This window comes from Stegostoma tigrinum, chromosome 28 (assembly GCF_030684315.1).
Source record: "Stegostoma tigrinum isolate sSteTig4 chromosome 28, sSteTig4.hap1, whole genome shotgun sequence".
Classification (NCBI taxonomy): domain Eukaryota; kingdom Metazoa; phylum Chordata; class Chondrichthyes; order Orectolobiformes; family Stegostomatidae; genus Stegostoma; species Stegostoma tigrinum.
The window spans coordinates 27318961-27341830 of NC_081381.1; the positions used below are offsets into that span (position 1 = coordinate 27318961).

Below are 22870 nucleotides of genomic sequence, written 5' to 3' on the forward strand. Positions count from 1 at the left end.
ATAAAGCAGGTAATTAAAAATCTCCCACATAAAATATTTATAGGATTGGTACTGCTATGAAAGTAAGAGTGTAAGGGCAAAAGAGATACAGAGTAGAAAGAGACAGTAAATAAACAGTACAGACTGAAGGAGAGAGTTAAACACAAAGAGAAAGCGAACAGGTGAACAACCAAATCTGCATTTATAGTCACAACCCAGTGATGTCCTAAAGGCTTTGAAGCCACAATGACAATGAGTACTTCTTAGAAAATTTCACGGTTGTAGGAAACACGACAATCAAATTGCTCACAGCAAACTCCCTTAAACAGCTACAAAAACAGAACTTACTGGAAAACTTTGCAGGTCTGGCAGCATCTATGGAGAGAAATCAGAGTGAATGTTTCAGATCGGGTGACCTTCAGAACTCAGACTCTTACTTAATGTTCTGAGGAAGGGTCACTGAACCTGAAATCTTAACTGATTTCTCTCCAAAGATGCTGCCAGACCTGCTGAGCTTTTCCAGCAATATCTGTTTTTGTTTCTCATTTACAGCATCTGCGACTCTCGTTTGTTTTTATTCCCTTATGGTGCTGTGTATTAATGATCAACTAATCCATTTTAGTAATGTTTGTTGAGAAATAAATTTCAAATTGTTGCCATCGGCAATCACTTGCTAACAAGCATGATGTGAGAATTTTGTATGGGTAATTGAATTCCTCTAGGTAGATGACTTGCACAGGACATCTTTAAGTGTGGAAATACTGTTACACATCAGCAGACACACAGTTCTAGTGGCAAGAAAATCTTGACAACTGGGGATCTCCCCACTGCCACAACCTTCATCCACTGTCGCAGTTGTTGGTATCACTTGAATATCATTGACCTGGAATGCTATTGAGGACTTGTTCTGGATTAATTTTAAACATCATGGGCGGACTTGAGAGAATGGTGAGATCAGTCAGTTGGGTTGAGGGATAAGGTGGCTATATAACATTAAGGGATTGTGAAAAGGAGCGTGGTGGTAGTGTTTTGTTACAAACCACTCAACAAGCACCCTTCTCACCACCATCCAAGCTACGCCTTGGTATTTATTGGAAAGTTCCAGCAATGTATCCCTAAGGAATGCAAGGCTGTCAGCAATCATCCTGCCTGGTATAGCACAGGTCTGGTCAGGGTGAATCACCAATCCCAGAGCAGACCTAACCCGGTTGGCAACGACTTTAAGCAGGATTTAAAAAAATACACATTCAACAGTGAAATTGGTCACCACTTACAAATGTCTTCTCACTCCTGCTTCTGCTCATAGGTGATGGTGATGAAACCATTCCTCATAGATTTGCACAAGCAATCTGGCAGAAACGCCCTGCTCAAAGGTAGAGATACTACACGTTGCGTCATAAGATCTTCCCCAACAGGAGATTATATGTGGAAGGGTAATCTTCCAACACATTTATCATGGTAGGGCTATGATACGAATTTGGCCATATATTGTCTAGATTTTTCCTTTATGCTGACCCAAGTTTAAAAAAAAATTGACCTTGGAGTATTTTTAACTTGAAACATTGTTCCATTACCGGTTTGGTTTAGATGTTGCTCAGCAGATGTAAAAAATGCAAATATCCCTCAAATGAGGTTGCATGATTATTTGAATAAGAAGAACACAGATTAAATGTTCACAACGAAAATCAATGAGTTTCTGTATCCACAGAAGAATCCATTAATGTGGAAACTTGTTGCAGTTCAAGATGAATTGCTGTCTCTTACAATTGATTTTTTATCTAGCGATGGGCAAGGGTTCTGTGACTGAGACTCAGGGGCTTCATGGAATCAATGCACAGTACATGCTGCCTGGAGAGTACAATATAGGAGCCCTGTTTCCTTTCCATACAGTCTCTGTTGGGTTTGCTCATAGGTCAAAGCCCGAAGAGGTGACTTGCGACAGGTATGAAACTGTACTCTCATTGAATAATTTTGAATTCTCTTCACCTCTTCATTTGATTCTCAGATCATCTACTCTCTTGCAAGTGCTGAGTCTTCCAACATTCATGATCTTTTTTATGAAAAACTACATTCTGATTTCAACCTTAATATCTTGGCTCTAACTTAAGACAGTGTTTCCTTTTTGTAATTCTCTCATCAGCAAGAATCTGTACATATCTCATTTAATCCATTAATCATTATAAACGTCTCAATTAAGTCATTTCTTATACTTCTATACAAGCCTAGTCTATGAGTCTGTCCTCATAATTTAACTTACAGCAAATCTGTGGTGTACCTATTTCAAAATCAATTTATTTCCTAAAGCCACAGTAGTTCATGCATTTGAAGAGGCCAAAAGTCAGGCTAGCTGTCGGCAGCATGACTTACAGCCATGGATGAGGTGTAGAGAAGACACCTGTTCTCTAAGTGTAAGTTGTAATTTAAATATTTACAATAATGATGAAAGATGTGATATTTGATATCCCTACATATGGGACAAATGTGGGTTCAGTATTTCGCTACCCAGTGCTACCTCCAGTAGTAAATCAAAAGAATAATGGTAAAGATCAATTGTCTTAACCCAAGCTGATTCACCCAAAATCAAGCAGAAATGCAGTGGAAGTACTCACACTGAGTGTCAGTAGGCTGCTCAACCACAGAAGGCAAGTTTATGTGTTCAAGCATTGCTTCAGAGACTTGAGCCCATAATCTAGGCTAGCACACACTAGTGCAGTGCTGAGAGAATGCTTCTGTGTCAGAGGTGCTGTCTTATGGATGAGATATTAAACCAAATACCAGCTGATAATAGAGAAGGCAAATGGAATATTGGCCTTTATTTCAAAGGGAATGGAATATAAAAGTTGGGAGGATTTGCTAAACTGTACAAGGCACTAGTTATACCACAGCTGGATCACTGTGAACAGTTTTGGGTCTCTTATCAAAGAAAAGATATACCAGCATTGGAGACAATCCAAAGAAGATTCAATAGGCTGAAGCCAGGTATGAAGGCATTCCACTCCCGCACATCCCAGATGTCCAAGTTCTTTAAGGACCGCAACTTTCCCCCCACAGTGATCGAGAACGCCCTTGACCGCGTCTCCCGTATTTCCCGCAACACATCCCTCACACCCCGCCCCCGCCACAACCGCCCTAAGAGGATCCCCCTCGTTCTCACACACCACCCTACCAACCTCTGGATACAACGCATCATCCTCCGACACTTCCGCCATTTACAATCCAACCCCACCAACCAAGACGTTTTTCCATCCCCACCCCTGTCTGCTTTCCGGAGAGACCACTCTCTCCGTGACTCCCTTGTTCGCTCCACACTGCCCTCCAACCCCACCACACCCGGCACCTTCCCCTGGAACCGCAGGAAATGCTACACTTGTCCCCACACCTCCTCCCTTACCCCTATCCCAGGCCCCAAGATGACATTCCACATTAAGCAGAGGTTCACCTGCACATCTGCCAATGTGGTATACTGCATCCACTGTACCCGGTGCGGCCTCCTCTACATTGGGGAAACCAAGCGGAGGCTTGGGGACCGCTTTGCAGAACACCTCCGCTCAGTTCGCAACAAACAACTGCACCTCCCAGTCACAAACCATTTCCACTCCCCCTCCCATTCTCTTGATGACATGTCCATCATGGGCCTCCTGCACTGCCACAATGATGCCACCCGAAGGTTGCAGGAACAGCAACTCATATTCCGCCTGGGAACCCTGCAGCCATATGGTATCAATGTGGACTTCACCAGTTTCAAAATCTCCCCTTCCCCTACTGCATCCCTAAACCAGCCCAGTTCGTCCCCTCCCCCGACTGCACCACACAACCAGCCCAGCTCTTCCCCCCCACCCACTGCATCCCAAAACCAGTCCAACCTGTCTCTGCCTCCCTAACCAGTTCTTCCTCTCACCCATCCCTTCCTCCCACCCCAAGCCGCACCCCCAGCTACCTACTAACCTCATCCCACCTCCTTGACCTGTCCGTCTTCCCTGGACTGACCTATCCCCTCCCTACCTCCCCACCTATACTCTCTCCACCTATCTTCTTTACTCTCCATCTTCGGTCCGCCTCCCCCTCTCTCCCTCTTTATTCCAGTTCCCTCTCCCCATCCCCCTCTCTGATGAAGGGTCTAGGCCCGAAACATCAGCTTTTGTGCTCCTGAGATGCTGCTTGGCCTGCTGTGTTCATCCAGCCTCACATTTTATTATCCAGGTATGAAGGGACTGTCTTATGAGGAGACATTAAGTAGATTAGGCCTGTAATCATTGGAATATAGAAGAATGATTGGCAACTTCATCGAAACATATAAGATCCTTACAGGACTTGACAGGGAAAATGCAGAGAGATTGTTTCCCCTTGTAGGAGAGTCCAGGACTAGAGGCAGCATCTTAGAATAAGTGGTTGCACATCTAAGACAGAGATAAGCATAAATTTCTTCTCTGAGAGTTATGATTTCATGGGATTCTTTACCATAGAAGGCTGTTGAGTCTGGATCATTAAATATGTTCAAGGCTGAGCCAGACACAGAATCAAGGGATTTAGGGAAAAAGTGGAAAAGTTACATTGAGGATTATAAGTTCAGTCATGATCTCACTGAACTGTGGAGCAGACTCGATGGGTTCAGTGGTCTGCTTCTGCTCTTATGTCTTATGGTTAAATATTTTGGAATATTCTGATGTCATGAAAAGTACTGTATAAATGCAAGTTATTTCCGAAAGTGCAAAATGTTACTTTTAATCAACCTGCTTAGGTTATGACAGACTTGTACGTAGGTAGGACTTCAACTTGGACCTTCTAGCCCAGAACTAGGGGTATTACAAGTGAACATGACCCACCGACCCAAAAGCACATGTTGTCCTTATTCTGTTTGTTGATTATTCTTTGTTTTGGATGTGTGACAATGTTAATTGCACTCATTGCAGCCAGCACAATGCCGAATCACTCAATGGGTCAAGCCTGGCCCGATTACGCAGAATTAATGGGGATAGGGGATAATTTTGGTCGCTGGGCAAAAACAGATCCTTAATGAGTGCTATGCTAATGAGAAATGCTCACTTGAACTACCAGATTTAGTATTCAATTTTTGGCCTCATTGATGAGCATTTTGATTTAAATGTACATGCAGGCTTTAACCCTGGTTTTGTACTCAACTGCTGATTAGACACAATTTTTGTGGATTGATTTATGTGAGCTGCTTGTACAAATTTTCACTAAAGGTGTGAACTGCTCTGGCTAACACAGCAGTATAGTAGCAAGACATGTGGACTGAGCAGTGAGAGGACAGTTTATTCAACATAGTGCTGGAGGTTCTGGTGGAGGAGGTTGAGAATCGGAGGGATATCCTGCAACTGCATGGAGAAATGATATCAGTTCACCTTCCTCTGCTTCACTTTGCAGCAGCTGATACTGCTTTGTCTCGGCTCATTATTCTTCCGTTCTTCAACTAAGAAGCAAGGAGCACTACTAAAAGATGCTAGTGACCAAACACTCCTCCTCCAGGTGATCCATCTAACGTTACAACTTAGCTATTCCTTTTAGGTGAAGACATCAGAATTTCCATTTGTTGTTCAAACATAGATAGTCTTAACAAAATGCCCCAGTATGTCTGTGCGTTCGACAAGACCCAACTTCAGTGTTCCAGGAACAGTTAAATGAAAGGTCAGAATTATGCCGTGAGGATACTTTTAAGTAGTCCTCAAATCCACATTAAGCAAATGTTTACTCTCAGGTAGTTGGTTGCTGTTTGGAGAGGATATTAGGCGGAGTACTAGCCACCAAAATGTGATATAACCTTTTTAATGAATGTCATCAGCCGTTATATGGAGTAACTAACTGTTTAACTAAAGCAGTGCTGGTTACTCCTTCACCAAATGGTGTATAATGCAAAATTCAGGGTAAATTGGCATTTTAGCTTAAGACCCCATATTGCCTGACTGTTTAGTCTCTAAAATATTCAGCAAATACTCCGTCCGCCCTTTGTCTCCAGATTAGGTCATATCAGGTCACCAGCAGTCTTCTTCTCTATCTATCTGTACTTATACTTGCGTATTTCTTTCTTTCTCATGTTGTCTCCCTGTCCTTGTTTGTTACTCTCTCACAAATTCTCCCTCTGTAAATCTTGCTCTTTCTCCTCCGCTGTTCTCCCCTCTTATTTTTCTTCACTAATGCTGTCACACTCTGTTCACTATCCTTCCTCTCTATTTCTGTATTTTTGTCCCACTTACAGGATTTTCTCATTTACTATTGCTGCCTCCATCTCTCTCTCTTCTTCTCCCCTCCCCCCCCCCCCCCCCCCCCCCCCCCCCCCCGCTTTCTCAGCTGCTAGTTCCCTCTGGCTTTTACAGCTCTCTGTTCCAGGTTGATATCCACATGTCATTAATTTCTCATTTATCTCCATTTAAGCTTTTATCCTGTTGGTTATGGGAATTTTCTGGCGATGACATTTGCAATTGATGAAATAAATAACTCCACTTCTCTTCTGCCGGGTGTGCAACTGGGTTATGAAATCTACGACGACTGTTTTGAGACACTGGCCTCCCTCCTACCCAGCCTTCTTTTGTTATCGAAAGACAAGAGTAATGGGATTGACGTGCTCTGTAATTACACAGAGTACAGAAACCGTGTGATTGCTCTGATAGGACCTTGGACATCAGAACAAGCAATTGTCACAGCCAAACTATTCAGCTTATTTTTAGTTCCTCATGTAAGTAATGTTTTCATGGTTTGCTAAATGACCACTTCTTGTGTTGTGACAATTAGGAATAAAAGTCTTCAGGGTAGAAACTAGTTGTGAATGGCAGGATAAAACAGGTGGTAATCAAATTTCAGCAAAATTTACACAATACTGAAGTTCATAAAAGAATGAAATTAAGTTGAATATTAAATTTCCTGTTGAATCACTATCATCCACTTTGTGCAACCACGCAAAGTGAATTTTTATCCCACTGTCTAACAGTAGTTGTATAAGTCCTAGGCTCATGTATGGAATATTCTTTATTCCAACCTTACCCAAGATTTCCCCATTTTACCAGTACATTGACAACTATATATTCATGCTTTGAACCCAAAATGTAAAATTTTATGACCTTTGCTGCCAATTTCCACCCTTTCCTCATCTTAAACGGTCCATCTCGGACTCTCCCCTTTGACCTCTCTTGTTGTCATTTCTGGGTATATGTTCTTGTACAATATTCATGATAAGACTTTACTTTCTCACACCCGGCTTCTCATAAGAATGGAATGGACCACATAAAATTCCACTCTCTGTCACATCAGTTCTCATGATGTAAGGTTCCATTTTAGAGTTTTGGATATTTCATCCTTTTTCCTCAAATGAAGATTCTCCCAACACTGATTAACAGGGCCTTGATCATGCCTGTTCAATTTCCTGCAAACCTAAACTCACCTCCAAAAACCACAATAGTATTTTGCTTGTTCCTTTGCACCTTCTACCCAACTGTAATGAATTGTCCTGCAGCATCTCCGCTACCATTGATCATATCTTCCTGTCCCTCTCTTTCAGTCATCCAGAGGGACTGATCCAAGTGTAGGAAAGTGGAGTTGAAGATTATTAGATCAGCACGATCTGATTGAATGGCACAGCAGATTCAATGGGCTGAATGGCCTACCTCTGCTCCCTCATTTTGTGATCTTATAGATTGGAATTGAACTAACGATACTACTTAAAATAGGAATTAGATGCCATAAATCTGGGTCTTAAATTTCAGCATTGATACAGCAGATAGTGGGAAGTGGAAAGCTCCATGGTGGTGAGAAGGGATGTTTTAGAGAATGGGATAGTGCAATGAATCCTGACATCAGCATTATGAACACACAGAAAGAGATGTTTGTTGAATCTGAAAAGTAATTGAAAAGTCAACTTTAGAGGAGCAAAAACAGGAAATGCTGAAAATACACAGCTGGCCTGGCAGGATATGTAAGTGAGAAACAGGGCTGAGTCTTACCGGAAATCAGCTCATAAGAATTTAATTTAATAAAAATATGGATTAAAAAAAAACTAATGGTGACCATGTGACCGTTGTTGCGTGTTATGAAAATCTATCTGATTCACTAACGCCCTTTAGGGAAGGAAACCTGTCATCCTTACTTAGACTGGCCTGCACAGTTGAAGACATTCTCCCTGAACATGACAGTCAGGGAAATTTGGCACCCCACTGTGCAGACAGGAACCTGGAAGTCCTGGTAAATGAAGTAATGCAAAGGAAGAATTCCCTGTTCCCTAACGAAAACAAAGCACCAGACACTGCTAGGATGGACTGAGATTGTGTCCCATCGTCAGTGCGGTCTCCAGAGTCTGGAGAAACAGCCAAACTTGCCAATAAACTTCTCTGCTCCACAGGGTGAGTGCCACTATCTTCTCCCTACGGCCTCATGCTCACTCTATCTCTGCAACTGCACATACTTCCCTTCAAGGCTCGTAGTCTACAACCCTCACTATTATGTCCAACACCTTCCCTCGCTTGACCTCTCCCCCACAAACACCCCTATCCCATTAACCCTGCACACACTTTGCACTGCCTGCTGACTCACTCAGGACACCGGATCACTTTTCCCCTGCTAGAGCCAGCGCTAACAGCTGTGTCACCCACTTCCATCTCATTCATCCATTCCCTTCTCTCATTGCAGGAGAAATGGTCATAATTGGGATGTAAGAGCCAAGGTAGGTCGTGGAGTAACTAACAATAGGGTCCTCCCCGCTTCAGGGAAAGGGCCTTGACACCCTCACTGACAAGGACCAGGACTGGTCCTGTGGAAAATCTGAAACTTCCATGTCCTGGCATGAGAGGCATTATCTTTGTGATACTATTCACCCATTACCCCAGCAGTGATTGTATTGTTAACATGAATTTACCTGTTGGTCACAACATATTCTGTCTTCTGTCTCCTGCAGGTACAAGTGGAATTTCCACAGTCTCTGTGTTCAAGAGGTTGGTGCCGCAATACATAACCCCACTTCTCCTCTTGAGGAATAGATGCCTCAAGAGAAGCATTAGCAAGGCTGTCTCCTGCATCTCTCACCAGCTCAGATATTGCCACCTCAGTTGTTACATGAACTGGATTACAGACAGGAGCATCTGCAGGTTAACACCTAACTGCCATGTCCCTGCAGCTGGTACAGGAAGAAATACCCCAGGACTCTGCCACTTGGAGGACTGCTGGAGACCAGGCTCTTGCTCAGCCCCAAGCAGATGACACTGTGGGGTCGACAATGCAAGATTTCTTTGGAATGCCCAAGCAAACACAGAAGCAGCCAAGGAGGTTTGATGGGAGCACTGGGCTTGTGAGTATCTGGTTACTTCCATGAACAGATTGGCAGCTGCAAAGGAGTGCCAAGACCAGTGTTGCAGAGTTTGATATATGCACAGACCTATGCTCTACTGCTACGGCCATTGGTGTTCAGCATCAACAGCAAGGCACCTGGGAAATGATACCTTTAACTCAAACTGGGTGCTGCTTCCTGACAAGAAGACAGGGTTGTGCCAGTAGGTACTGGCCAGAGGAGGAACCACATACTGAGGAGTCAGGGTGCAGCACTCTGAATGACAGCGCTCTCCTGAATGGCTCAGTTTGGTTTCATGCTTTGTCATGTCCCCCATTTATATATTGAATCAGGCACTTCCACTTTTGTAATCCCCTCTGCATCCCAACATTCTGCTTTCAATCATTTACTATTAGGTTCTCCAGCTTCCTTCCCTTGGCAGTAGCCCCTGACAACCCCACAACGTTTAGTGGCCAGAACACAGGACTGACTGTGGCCCACTCCCAGAGTGAGTTAGCCGAAATGCCGTGAACAATGAGTGACAAAACTCCTGCCTGATATCTGTACAGAATCCTAACTGTGCAACACCTCAGATGAGTTACACTGGACCCATAGTGCTGACAGTGGCCTGGTGCCTGAACCGTAGAGGTATAGACCTCCTGATTCTGAACACCCTGAGTGGCCAACTGACCATCCCCAATCCTGGACTGATATTGGACGCTGCCTTTGACTGGGACCCATGCCTGACGTGTCTCCCTTGGCTGAGGCTGATGCCCTTCAGATTAGAAATATGGAAGCTTGTTTGAAGCACATGTTGTATGTTTGGCTGGTATGCAGCTGGCACATGTGCTGGTTTGAGACTGACATAGCACATTGTCACACAGAAGCATGTCCATTCCCTTAAAAGCTGACTGTTGACTACTGTGACAAGCTTCCTGGCTTTGTGTCTGCTCTGAACAGCAAGACAAGACAGATGTACTTTGAGCTTTTAAGGTCTGGGTGAGAAGTTAAACGCAAAATGGCAAGGCAAGGGAAAGTAAGCATCCAAGTAGGTGTGGTGAGCAAGCAAGCAGTCCTGAGACATTGCGGGATAAAATCAATGAGGTGTGTTCCTGTTCCTTCTCATATTGTGACCCTATAGTAGCATTCTAGTGGAAGGTTCTGATGTGCTCCAAAGTGAGCTTCCAAGGGTAGTTTAAGTTGATTAGAGACATGCTGTGATGCTGTGGAAAGGCATGAATATTGGTATCTTATGTATACAAGATCATGGAGTGTGTGCAGTTGCTGCCTATTAAGTTGGCCCTGAGAAAATGGTGGTGCTGTCCAAGATGGAATTCCAAAAGAGAAAGCAGCGAACTGGAGTTGCCAGTTACCTCTTCGGGCTTTCATGCCAGGATTTCTCAGTAACTACATTCTATCCAGTATGTGGGAGCCTGCATATTAATCAGATGAGATTAGGTTGTGATGAGGGTGATAATGAACAATATTTCATCTTAATAGGCTTCTCACTATTCTGGTCAGAATATCATCTCAACATCTGGGATTTAATTCATCACAGTGTTGAGAAAGGTCTTGTTTGACATCTTACCTGATTTTCTCAAATTTCTCAGCATAGCACTTTTCATTCAGAGCCTGGGAAGATTCCTCTTAGAGTTAATATTCAGGTCTGGTTCTCTCTCCACAGATGCCATCAGATTTGCTGAATTATTTCAGTAGTTTTTGTTTTAATTTCAGATTTCCAGTATTCACAGTATTTTGCTTTTGTATCAAATTCAGGGGAATAAAGATTATAGTTTTATTGATTGGGCATAAAGAGAGACACAGAGATAGGAAGAGGGAAACAGAGCGAGAGGCCATGACTGGTTTCAAGGGGGAAACAGTGACATGATGATATAATTGTCGATTCTGTTCAATTTTCAGATTAGTTATGGGTCCTCAAGTGAAAAACTGAGCAACAAGAAGTTCTTCCCGTCATTCCTGAGGACAGTGCAAAATGATCAAAACCAAGCCATGGCCATTGTCTCCATCATCAGAAAGTTCAACTGGAATTGGATTGTTGGAATCGGGAGTGACGATGAGTACGGGCGACAGGGAATAGAATTAGTTCAGAAATATGCATTGTTCCATAATATCTGCATAGGCTACATTGAGTTGATTCCCGTCCACTTCTATCTATCCAGCACCAAGCAAAAAATCTCTGATATCGTGGACCGGATCACACAGATGAATGTCAGTGTTATCATTCTCTTCTCCAGTGAGAGACCCGCTCATGAATTCTTGAAGCAGATTGTTAAAGCAAACTTCACAGGGAAAATCTGGATTGGAAGTGAGGCCTGGGTCAAGTCAGCCATTATTTATGCCCCAGATGTTGGACGGATTGGGCACTGTGATTGGTACAATCAATAACAGTGGGAGAATGCCAGGTTTCAAAAGTTATGTTTTAAACCATTTTTCTAATATCAGGGATGCAAAGGAACAGGACATCATCACAAAACATGGTGGTAATCAGACCTTTCCTTTTTGGCCACATCCCACAGAATCTTCCAGTCAGCTGCTTAATGCCATTCAGCATCTGATGCCCAAAAACCTGTCTATGGTGTTGGATCAACCAGCGACATTTAGTGTGTACATAGCAGTGTACAGCATCGCACATGCACTCCACACTCTGCTCAAGTGCCACTATGGAAGATGCCAAAACACAGCTGGATGGCAAAACTGGCAGGTACAGGAAAGTCTTACCGTTTGTGTTCAGGGTTAGGGGTCCCAGTGGATTATTGTAGCCCTTAAGTTATACTGTAATAAAATTATTATGATTTCTAATACATTTACCAGCTTGTTCATAGGATCTAACCACATGGTTCCTCAGTAATGAATACACTCATTAACCACAGGATTCTTCTATAGTGTACACACTGATCTGACTATAAGGTTCCTTGGTCAAAAACACTCACTGATCACAGAGTAAAGGTGCCATGGTCTTACCAGACCATGGGGCTGGTCTCTCATTAGAGAAAGACAGCTGGTAGTGTGTTTTACCCGATGGTCACCAAATCTCAGTGAGGGAGAAGTTGAGGAGGAGAGTCCTTCATGGAATCTCCAGTGCCAGAATTGCACCTATGCTAATTGGCATCATTCTGCATTGCAACCAACTTTTAAACCAACTGACCTAACCTAAATAGTGACCACACTCACTGACGACAGGATTCCTCTTAAGTGGTCACATTCACTGACCACATGATTCTTCAGCACTGAACACATTCACTGACTGTGGGGTCCATCTGAATTGACCATACCTTTGAACAAAGAATTCCTTAGTAGTAATCATACTCGCTGCCCACGGATTCATTAGAATGGAATTGCATGAGCAGTTCAGGCTGAAAGGCCTATTTCTGTTCTTGTCTCTTGCTATGACAAATCTGGAGTCCTTTATTGTTGAAATGTATAAATGCCCTGGAGGTACTGGTCTAGATATTCAACAGTGCAGAACCCATTTTTTCGCACAGCAACCAACCTGATATGGAGGAAATATATGTGCAGTTCAGGCCCATGATTCACCTTGCATCATATAATGAGTGGGTATTATAAATATTGCATGTTGTCTAATTCAGCATTATCAATCCAGTGCAGTGTGCCTGTTTTCAGGAGTGATGGGATTTCTAGGTCAAGCTGTCCTGATATGATCGAAATTTGACTTTGTTTTAAGCAGTTGCTGGAAGAGTTGAAGCAAGTTAATTTCACCATCAGTAACACCACCATTTACTACGATGCTGCAGGAAACCTACAGCGAGGTTACAACATCATAACCTGGATCCAACATGCAGGGCAGCTCAAACTAACTATGATTGGCAGCTACAAAGATCAGTTAACCGTTGACGCTTCACAGATTCAATGGAAAACAGTTAACAATAAGGTAAGTTGGCCAGCACTTACATATAACATTATCCACTTCCCACTGCATTTACTTCATTATTGCCAGTCATGTAATCAGCCACTTAGTCTCTAAACTCTGGAATTCTTTCCAAGATCTCTCTACCTTAACACTATCCTCTCCTTCATCAAGGCCTTTCTCAAGACCTTCTTCTGAACAAGCTTTTAGACACCTGTCTTAATGTCTTCATCATAGGATCATACAAAATAGGAACAGGAATATGCCATTCAGCCCATCAAGCTTTTTCCACTATTCAATAAGATCATGGCTAATTTGATTGTTACCTTAACTTGATTTTCGTTCTTGTCTGGAGGCCTCAATCCTTTAATAATTAAAGCATCTGACTTGCTCAGATTTGAATATATTGAATAATCCAGTCTCCCTGGAAAACAGCTCAGAGGTTCTTTAGGCAAGTGTCATTGTTTTTGAATGATTATACTTCCGCAAAGTTTTATTATGTTAAAGGTACTATCTAAATTTAGCCATTCTTTCCCCTGCACTGGTCAACCTCCTTTATCCCCATCTTTACTCCCTTAATTCCAGAAAACAGATTTGGATGTTTATTAGGTTTAGCCATTCTTTGCCCAATTTGCCTGGACTATTTCAAACAGTATCAAGGCCCCCTCTCCTCTGCGAAACTGCTCACTATTTCAGGATCATCCTAGAATTCACCATAATTCATCTTTTTATACTCCTTTTGATTCTCACCTCCAACAAGAAAACAGGAAACTGAGGCTTTTCCTGTCACTATCTTGAGATCATCTGTTCAACTGCATCTGCTATTTTTGTCTTCCCCTAGCTCACCTAAACCAGACTTAGCTCAAGCTTACTCCTGATCTGTCTCTGAATTGATCTTTCTTTCTTGTGTGAAGTTTCTTGTCATAATTCCCTAGATTAATAGTTTTATGTAATACAAGTTGTCATTGTATCAGTCTCACTTTTCCAAGTAATGAGAGCATTTACAGGTGGATCAGTTTGCTAAGTCATGAAGTGATGTTCCTTTCATTTGACTCTCCTAAATTAGTTGTCGGGACTGGGAAGGGGAAGGTGGTGATTGGGGGTGGTCCTTTTTTGTGGCTTCATTCAAATTTTAAGTGCAAGTAGGTGAAGAACTGGCCACACTCACTGAATGCAATTGTTCCATCAGATGTTGCTACAAAATTCTGAACCAGGTGCTCTTTGCTCCAGGATTTAATTATAAACGTTTCTTGAAATCATTAGCATTAAAAGCTGTTTGGTACAGAATTTACAATACTTGTACAGAATTTCAGTTTGTAGCTCGCTCTAGAATGTTTGTTATCCTGTAAATGATGCTATAAAAGTTTGTGTTTCAGATATAAGTATCAGATATGAAGGAGTGAGCTACATGCTGGTATCCATATCCCTAACCCTAACTGTTTTCATGTGGTCATCGCTGGGACTGTCTGGAATGGGGGTTGAATTCTGCGTGCCAGTTCCCAGAGTGTAATTTTATCATAGGGCCAAAGAATGCCTCATGTCTGAACTGATTTCTTCAGTCCCTTTAATGAGTGTTTGGCTTTGTGACCCAGAATGTTCACATCAGTACAGTAGTCATGTCCCTGATTTCAGTTTAGTGACTAAGATTGAGTAATTAATAAACATACCTACACCGGCAGGTACCTCCATCCCATTGTTCCAAGAGCTGTGGCCTGGGGCAGAAGAAAATTGCCATCAGCCTGTATTCCTGCTGCTTTGAATGTGAAGGTTGTCCAGGAGGAACTTTCCAGAATGTGACCGGTGAGCTTGATTACTTATCTATTGCCATGCAGTTCACTGGATCAGAGCAAAGGAATCATTCTCTACAATACTTAAATGATAGCAAGAAATACAAACATGGAAGGAGAACAGCTTATATGCACAGTAACAGATACGAAGAAATGAGTTACAGAATGGAATCCAATTTAAGAGGGGGTAGTGTATATAAAGAATAATAGAAACTATTCCAAACTGGATATAGATATGAGGTGCCAGAAAATATCCAGCATCTGACCAGCTCTTATAGCTGCTGTGGCTGGACCAATTTAAATTTGGTCAATAGCGACTCATAGGCTGTTAAGGATGAAGACTTTTGTGATTCTAAAGCCACTGAATATCTAGAAAAGGAGGTTAGACTTTATTGTTTATTTTAACTCTTTCATGGGATGTGGGCTTTGCTGACTGAGGTGGCATTTATTGCCATCCCTATTACCCTGGAGAAGCTGGTGATGAGCTGTCTTCTTGAACCACTGCAGTCTGTTTGGTGTAGATAGACACAGTCTTTTAGGGGTGGAATTCCAGGGTTCTAACTCAGCAATGATAAATGAATAGTGATATATTCCTCAGTCAGGAGGATGAGTAATTAGACGGTATCTTTCTTCTGGCAATGTTCTCATGAATCTGCTAACCCTGATCTTCTTGATGGTAATGGGTGAGGGTTTAGAAGGTGCTGTCGAGGGATCCTTGATGAACTGTAGGAGGTAGTTATTGCCTGGTACTTGTTAGGGATAGCTACAATTTGCGCAAACCTGACTGTTGTGCAGATCTGATTGCTACAAGCAAAAACTGCTTCATTATCTGATTAGCTGCAAATGAACTGAACATGATGCAATCATCAGAAGAAAATCTCTTCTCTGATCTTATGTTGGAGGGAAGGTAATTGATGAAACAGCTGAATATGTTTGGGAACTAGGGTCTTGAGAAACAGCCATTACAATGTTCCAGGCTGAGATGATTGGCCTCCAAAGACAACTATTGTCCTTTGTTCCAGATCAATAATTCTAATCAACCTGACACACCTTTGGAGAACGCAGGATTTGAACCTGTATCCTCTGACACAGCGGTAGGGACAATATCACTGTACTACAAGAGCCCTTCCTTTGCCCTAGGATGACTGCAGCTAGTGAGGACTTTCTTAATGATTCTTATCAACTTCAATTTTAGCAGAGATTTAGGATACTACATTCTCCTAAGGGCAGCACAGTGGCACAGTGGTTAGCACTGCTGCCTCACAGCACCAGGGACCCAGGTTCAATTCTGGCCTCGGGCGACTGTCTGTGTGGAGTTTGCACATTCTCCGTGTCTGCGTGGGTTTCCTCCAGGTGCTCCGGTTTCCTCCCACAGTCAAAACATGTGCAGGCTAGGTGAAGTGGCCATGCTAAATTGCCCGTAGTGTTCGGGGTGTGGGGTTATAAGGCGATCAGTCTGGGTGGGATGCTTCAAGCGGCGGTGTGGACTTGTTGGGCCAGTGGGCCTGTTTCCACACTGTGGGGAATCTAATCTAAACAGCACAGGGAAGATGCGAAAGATTTCTTGGTCATCCATTAGGTGAATTTTGACTGCTTAATTTTTTTGTTACAGATAGCTTTTCTTGCAATGAATGTCAGCCTGATGAATGGTCACCACCTAACAGTTCTTCCTACTTCAAGAAAACCCTGCAGTATCTGTCCTGGATCTCACCTGTTGGTATTACTCTGCTTCTGTTCATGGTACTTGAGCTCATGCTGATACTGGCCATTATGGTGATCTTTCTGGTGAATTAGAGCACACCAGTCGTGGAAGGTACTGGAGGAAAGAAGAACATGGTCACCCTAACCTCACTGGCTGTCTTAAGCTGCAGCACATTGTTGTACCTCAGAGAACCTTCTGAATTCATCTGTAAATTACGTCTACCAGTCACTGCCTTCAGCCTCACCCTTTCTATCTCAACTCTCCTAGTCAACTCGATGCAGATCCTGCTTAGCACTGAGCTAACTGGCTTAACTAAATCTTTGCTGCAGAGATACATACACAGTGGTTGGTACATCACCTTGTGTATCAGCCTCATGGGGCAAGGCACCATTTGCTATTTTTGGCTGAACACAGATGGTGACTTTCTGATGAAGACCACAGGCAATTCTAAAGACGCCCTTGTCCTCTACTGTAAGAGTGATTCAGAGGTGATGTTCTGGCTGATGTTGGGTTACAGTGGCCTACAGGCACTGGCTTGTTTCAAGTGTACCTTTCTGATCCAGACCCCACCTCAAACCTATAACCTAGCCTGGGAAATAAGTGTCTCCATGCTCTTCTATATTATCATTTGGCTTTGCTTCATCCCATCTTACACAGCAGTAAGCAAGAAACACGCATCTTCCATTCAGATTGCTGCCACACTACTCAGTTGTTTTGCAATCCTTAGTGCTTATTTTGTTCCCAAGTGTTTTGTTATCTATTTTAAACCACAGTACAACACTCCTGATTATTTCCTAATTTATGATCTACAAACACAAACAAGGAAGGAGTGTCAATGACACAAAATCATTGAATTATCTTCGGAAATATGACTCATGTAGAGGGAAGGTGATGGATACAGGACAGTTGCTGGATAGGAAAGCAGTAAAGAAGAGGTACAAATACTGATTGGGGAGGAACAGATAGGGGATCAGTTTCACATCTCATTTTCTGTCCTTCACTCTCTTCATATGCTCAATGTCCTGCTCCTTATTCTCTATCATTGGCTGCTGGGAGGTGCGTGGCATTGATCCTAAGGTGCAACTTATCCTCAAGGGGTTCTTAGCACTCCTCCATTAGGCAGGTTTGTTCTTCATTCTTGAATTGCACCTAATCTATTGAAGACCTCACTGTAGGAGCAATCTTGAGCACCTACCTCAATCAGTCCCACAGTGATCAAACATCTTGTGCTAGTCCAATGCTGTGTGGGTCCTGTGCATAATGATTTGAAAAGAATTGATGAATGCTTGTGTTTAAGCTTCAAGTTGAGAGTGAAGGCAAGTCGAAGACTTTTCAGCTTCTATTTACACCTTGCTTTTGTCTACCTCTTATTACCTCCAGTAATATTCACAATGCACTGTACACCTTGCACCTTACATACCACATCCCTTCGGAACAAAGTGCCAATCTGTTCCAGAATGCATACATTTTTAAGCTGTGGACTCACATCACCAAAATCTACTTTGCCATTGTGTACCCATCTCACTGGTGTCAGAAGAGACAACCAGAAGAGAGTAACTCTTCCCCCAAACAGACAAGACTACATGATAACTCAAGTTACTTCCACAATCCATGTCATTCCCTCTATCTGTGTCCAGAAATAACTGGCTTAGTATTTATTTAATATACCACCTTCAATCCCGTTAAATAATCATACTTTGTAAGGTGGATCATTTTGTCTACAGAATAACTGGTTTGTTCAATTACACTTAAGTAGCTAACACATTCCAGCAGAACATCCGAAACAGATACATAAACCACTAGAAATAGTGCTACAGTTTAACAAGGCCATTAAAATTCATCCTTTTTAGGAGAGATAGATTTGAAAAACAGAGAAGTTATGTTAAACAGAAATAATCTTGGGAGTACTGTAACTAGTTCTGGTCTCCGTGTTATAAAAAAGAATATAGATGTACTACAAGCACTTACAAGGCTGGTACTAGGAACAAGAAACTCTACATACCAGGACAGATTGAACTGACTGGGTTGTTTCTCTGGAAAAGAGAGCTCTGAGGGATAAATTAAGTTTGTTAAAATTATGAGAGAATTTCATAGGGTATAAATAGAAAATTTAATTCCATTTGTAGGGAAACCATGACTAGATCCAATAAATGTAAATTAGTCATTAATAAATCTAATTGAGTATTTAGATCAACCTTTTTTATTCAAAGAGTTGTTAGGATATGGAACTCGTAATCATAAGATGTAGTTAAGGTGAAGGGCATGAACATAATTCAGAAGAAGTTCACATAGAACAATGGAATTGAAGTATGTGCTGATATAGTTAAATGAAGTGAAAAGAAAAGAGGCTTCTATAAAGGATAGCATGAAAGCGCTGAGACTGAATAGCCTGTTTCTATGCTGTACCCCTTACAGACCTGTTTAATTTTCTCAGAAATGCAAACACAACAAAGAAAAAGTTTGTATGAAAATGTAAACTGAATTGTGCATGCAAGGTGACAATTGAGAGAACACTGACAGAGAATCAGCTCCACTCAAGGAATTTAACCTAGAAAACCAAATTACTTACCTTAGCTTATTATTGTAATTGCTCCCTGACCTCCTCCTCCTAATTATTGGTCAGTCACTTTCTCTTGATGTCATTGCAGACTTTTGACACATTTATTTTGCACAAATAGTCAAATCTCAAAAAGTGATTGTCAAACAGTATTATAGTTTTACATAGGAACTATCCTGACATTTTCCCTCAATTCCCATTCATGGATTTTTTTTCAGCAAACATTGTGTCAAATGTGAGGTTCAGTAATTGAAGCTGATTTTAGTCAACATGGCCATTTTTGTTAGCTGATGTTAGTATCTATTTTTGTTAAATCCTTCTGTGTGACTTTGCATTTGTAAACTTTAACTGGAAATAAAACAATTTCCTTTAAATGGTCTCCAATTGATTAGTCCATTCATGGTTACCTGCAGTCACCATATCTGCCTGCAGGTTAATATCAAAGGTGTTAGGGAAAGGTCAAGGTCTGAGCAGGTAAACAACTTGTTCACTTCTAACTGCCCATCTGTCTGATTTCCATCAAGTCAGTAGGTTCAAATTGACCCCAGTGATTCACAGTAAGCAATCTCAAGGGGATTTTAATGTGTTATACTTGAAAAAGTGCATCAAAAGATATCCTAGATAATAAAATGTGAGGCTGGGTGAACACAGCAGGCCCAGCAGCATCTCAGGAGCACAAAAGCTGACGTTTCAGGCCTAGACCCTTCATCAGAGAGCTCTCTGATGAAGGGTCTAGGCCCGAAACGTCAGCTTTTGTGCTCCTGAGATGCTGCTGGGCCTGCTGTGTTTATCCAGCCTCACATTTTATTATCTTGGATTCTCCAGCATCTGCAGTTCCCATTATCAAAAGATATCCTATTTTGTTGCCTATGCAACTTAGCTTCTCAAAAGCCAATGATTTACTGCTGACTTAAAACCAAAACTAACAAGAATGGTGAAATTTGCAAAAGTCTCTGATCAAACCACACCTACATTAAGTTGCCAAAGCCTAACAATTTTAAGTGTGCTGCAATGGGTCAGAGCACTAGCACAGTGACAGAATAACACATTGTGCATCACATAGCATCATGCACCGAAATTGCTGGAGAAGCTCAGCAGATCTAGCAAAGAACTGGGAAAGCTCTGAGGAAGGGTCACTGGACCTGAAATGTTAACTGATTTTTTTCATAGATGTTGTCAGACCTTCTGAGCTTCTCTAGAAATTTATGTTTTTGTTTCTGAATTCCAGCATCCACAGTTCTCTCAGCTTTTACATGGCATCATGCTTCAATTTTAAAGAAATAGCAGTTCCGTTGATGTACCTAGAGTAATACCATACAAAAATTAATAAGCAAACATTATGTTGCATCTAAATCTTTCCTCAGGGATGACTCCACACTTTGGAGTGTCAAAATGGCAGTGTCATAAGTGTGACAGATTATCTCAACTATATTAGGAAAGGCCAGAGACATAACAATTAAGACATTGCATCTGTCTTCATGGTTGAGGACACAAACAAGATTTTAAAATGTAATGGGGAACCAAGATGTAGCCAAAATTAGATACTTTGATTGCTATAATTAGCAAAATAAAGTATTGGAGAAATCAATGGGGTTGAAAGCCCTTAAATCAACAGGCCCTGATGGGATTCCCTTCAAGATTGTAAAAGAGATAGTGACAGCTATAGTAGGTGCATTGTCTTTGATGTTTCAGATTTCCCTATATTCTAGAATGATCCTCCTGGATTGTTAGACTACGAAAGTAATCCCCTTACTCAAGTGAAGATGAAAAGTCAGGGAATCATAGGACAGTTATTCTGAAAGCAGTAGGAAGGAAATTTTAAAACCTGTTCTGAGAGATGTGATATCAGGATATGTAGAGAACCATATTAAGATTGGGCAGAAATAACACAGATTTACAAAACGAAGTTGTATTTAGCAAACATGTTAAGAATTTTTTGAGGAAATGGCTAATCGTGACAGTGAATATGGTATATTTGATTTTTTTTAAAAAACATTCAGTAAGGAGTTGTTCAAGCCGTGTTACTTAAAAATAGAGACGCTGGATTGGGTTATTATACTTGGTAACGGAAAACAGAAAAAATGAATGAACAGTTAATTTTGTTTTTTCAGGCTGTAAATACTGAGGTACTGCAAGGATCAGTACTTGGGCCTATTCTAATGACTTGGATAAGAGAATTGATCATAAAGTATTAAAGTTGACAGTACAAAGCTCACTAAGAAAATAAACTGTGAGAAGACTGAAAGATGATGTAGAAGGATTTAGATAAGTTAATTTGGTGGGAAAGAATAAGGCAAATGGGACATTGTGTGGAGAATGGTTAAGCAATCTACTTTTGCAGGAAAAATAGAAAAGTTGAATTTTTTTAAAAATGCTGAGTGGGAAACTATGATATTCAGAGTGGGCTGGACATCATACAGGAATCACAGAAGGTTTACAGGTACAGCAAGCAATTAGGAAGGCAAATCGCAAACTCTATTGACAAATGATGACCTCGATTACAAAAGTATTGGAATGTAACAGTGAAGTCTTGCTGCAATTGTATAGGGCCTTTGAGAGATCACATCTGAAATAAAAAGTGTACCCTTCTGGTATCCTTACAAAAGAAGTATACAGTCATCTTAGAGGAAACACAAAGTAAGTTATGCTCCTCAGTCTACAGATGGAGATTGAGGATCTTAGGTCTGTATTTCCTATTGTTCCAAAAGATGAAAAATGATTGAAATATAAAATTCTTAAGGGGCTTGACAGGGCAGTTGTGAATAATTGTGGACATAGTGGTCACAATTTCAGAATAAGGGAGTCAGCCATTTAGCAATGAAATGAGAGGCTTTTTTTTACCTAAAAGGGTTGTGACATTTGGAATTCTACACTTTAGGGATCTGTGCATGTTCAGTGATTGAGTATATTCAAATCCAAATCCAAATCGAGGGATATGGGTATATTACGGGAAGGTGTAGTTACAGTAGGGATCCATCTGTAATTAATAAGAAGTGAAAAATAATTGCTCCTCATGAATTACCTTTCTCAATGCTGGCAACCGCTGGTTTCCCCGTGTGTGTGCATTGAATGATTCATTCACTATCCCAGGCTTCTCTTCAACCCTAATTTCTCAGTCTGCCAGCTCTGCAATGGTCCTCCTAGAAAGTACCTTCCAGAAAGTTGGTAAAACTCCAATGGAACATACACAGGTAAAGGTAAAACCACCACACAGAGGACAACAGGGCTGCTCTTTCAATAGCGAGAGATGACTGATGATGAGTTTAATCCCAGGTTCACTGCGCTTCAAGGTAGGGGCAATGTTGAGAAAGTGGGACTTTCATGGTAACCTCAGGCTGTGCAGAGATAGCAAAAGGTTTCATGGTACAAGGACAAAGGGAGTGATAATGTCATTTAATCTCTCCTGCTGTCTACCCTTTCATTTGTTCAAAACATTTAACATCCCTAACTTTTCCCTGTTTAATGAAAGGAACAGTCCTGAAATATTGAGTAGAATATTAAGTGCTCCTCCATGGTGAGTTTGAGGCAGGGAGGCATTTAGTCATGGGGATGGGATAGTGGGGTTCCTGTCTGTATCCTGATTTACTTCATCATCCATTTAGACATTCACACACCAGTGCCAACTGAGGCCTTTAAGTTGGCAGTTAATGAACATTCCATTGTGTTCTGCTTTCATTTATTATTGCCATGT

At 41.6% G+C, this 22870-nt stretch overlaps 1 protein-coding gene across 1 annotated transcript; it reads left to right on the forward strand.

The window, feature by feature from the left end:
- Positions 1-1763: 1763 nt before the first annotated feature.
- Positions 1764-17485, forward strand: LOC132211093 (taste receptor type 1 member 3-like). The gene is made up of 9 exons (XM_059655599.1): positions 1764-1921; positions 6370-6670; positions 9098-9268; positions 11168-11640; positions 11711-11969; positions 12954-13157; positions 14813-14933; positions 16533-16705; positions 16952-17485. Exons 1-9 carry the CDS (start codon positions 1764-1766, stop codon positions 17459-17461), a joined length of 2370 nt encoding a protein of 789 aa, XP_059511582.1. The 3' UTR covers positions 17462-17485.
- Positions 17486-22870: the final 5385 nt, after the last annotated feature.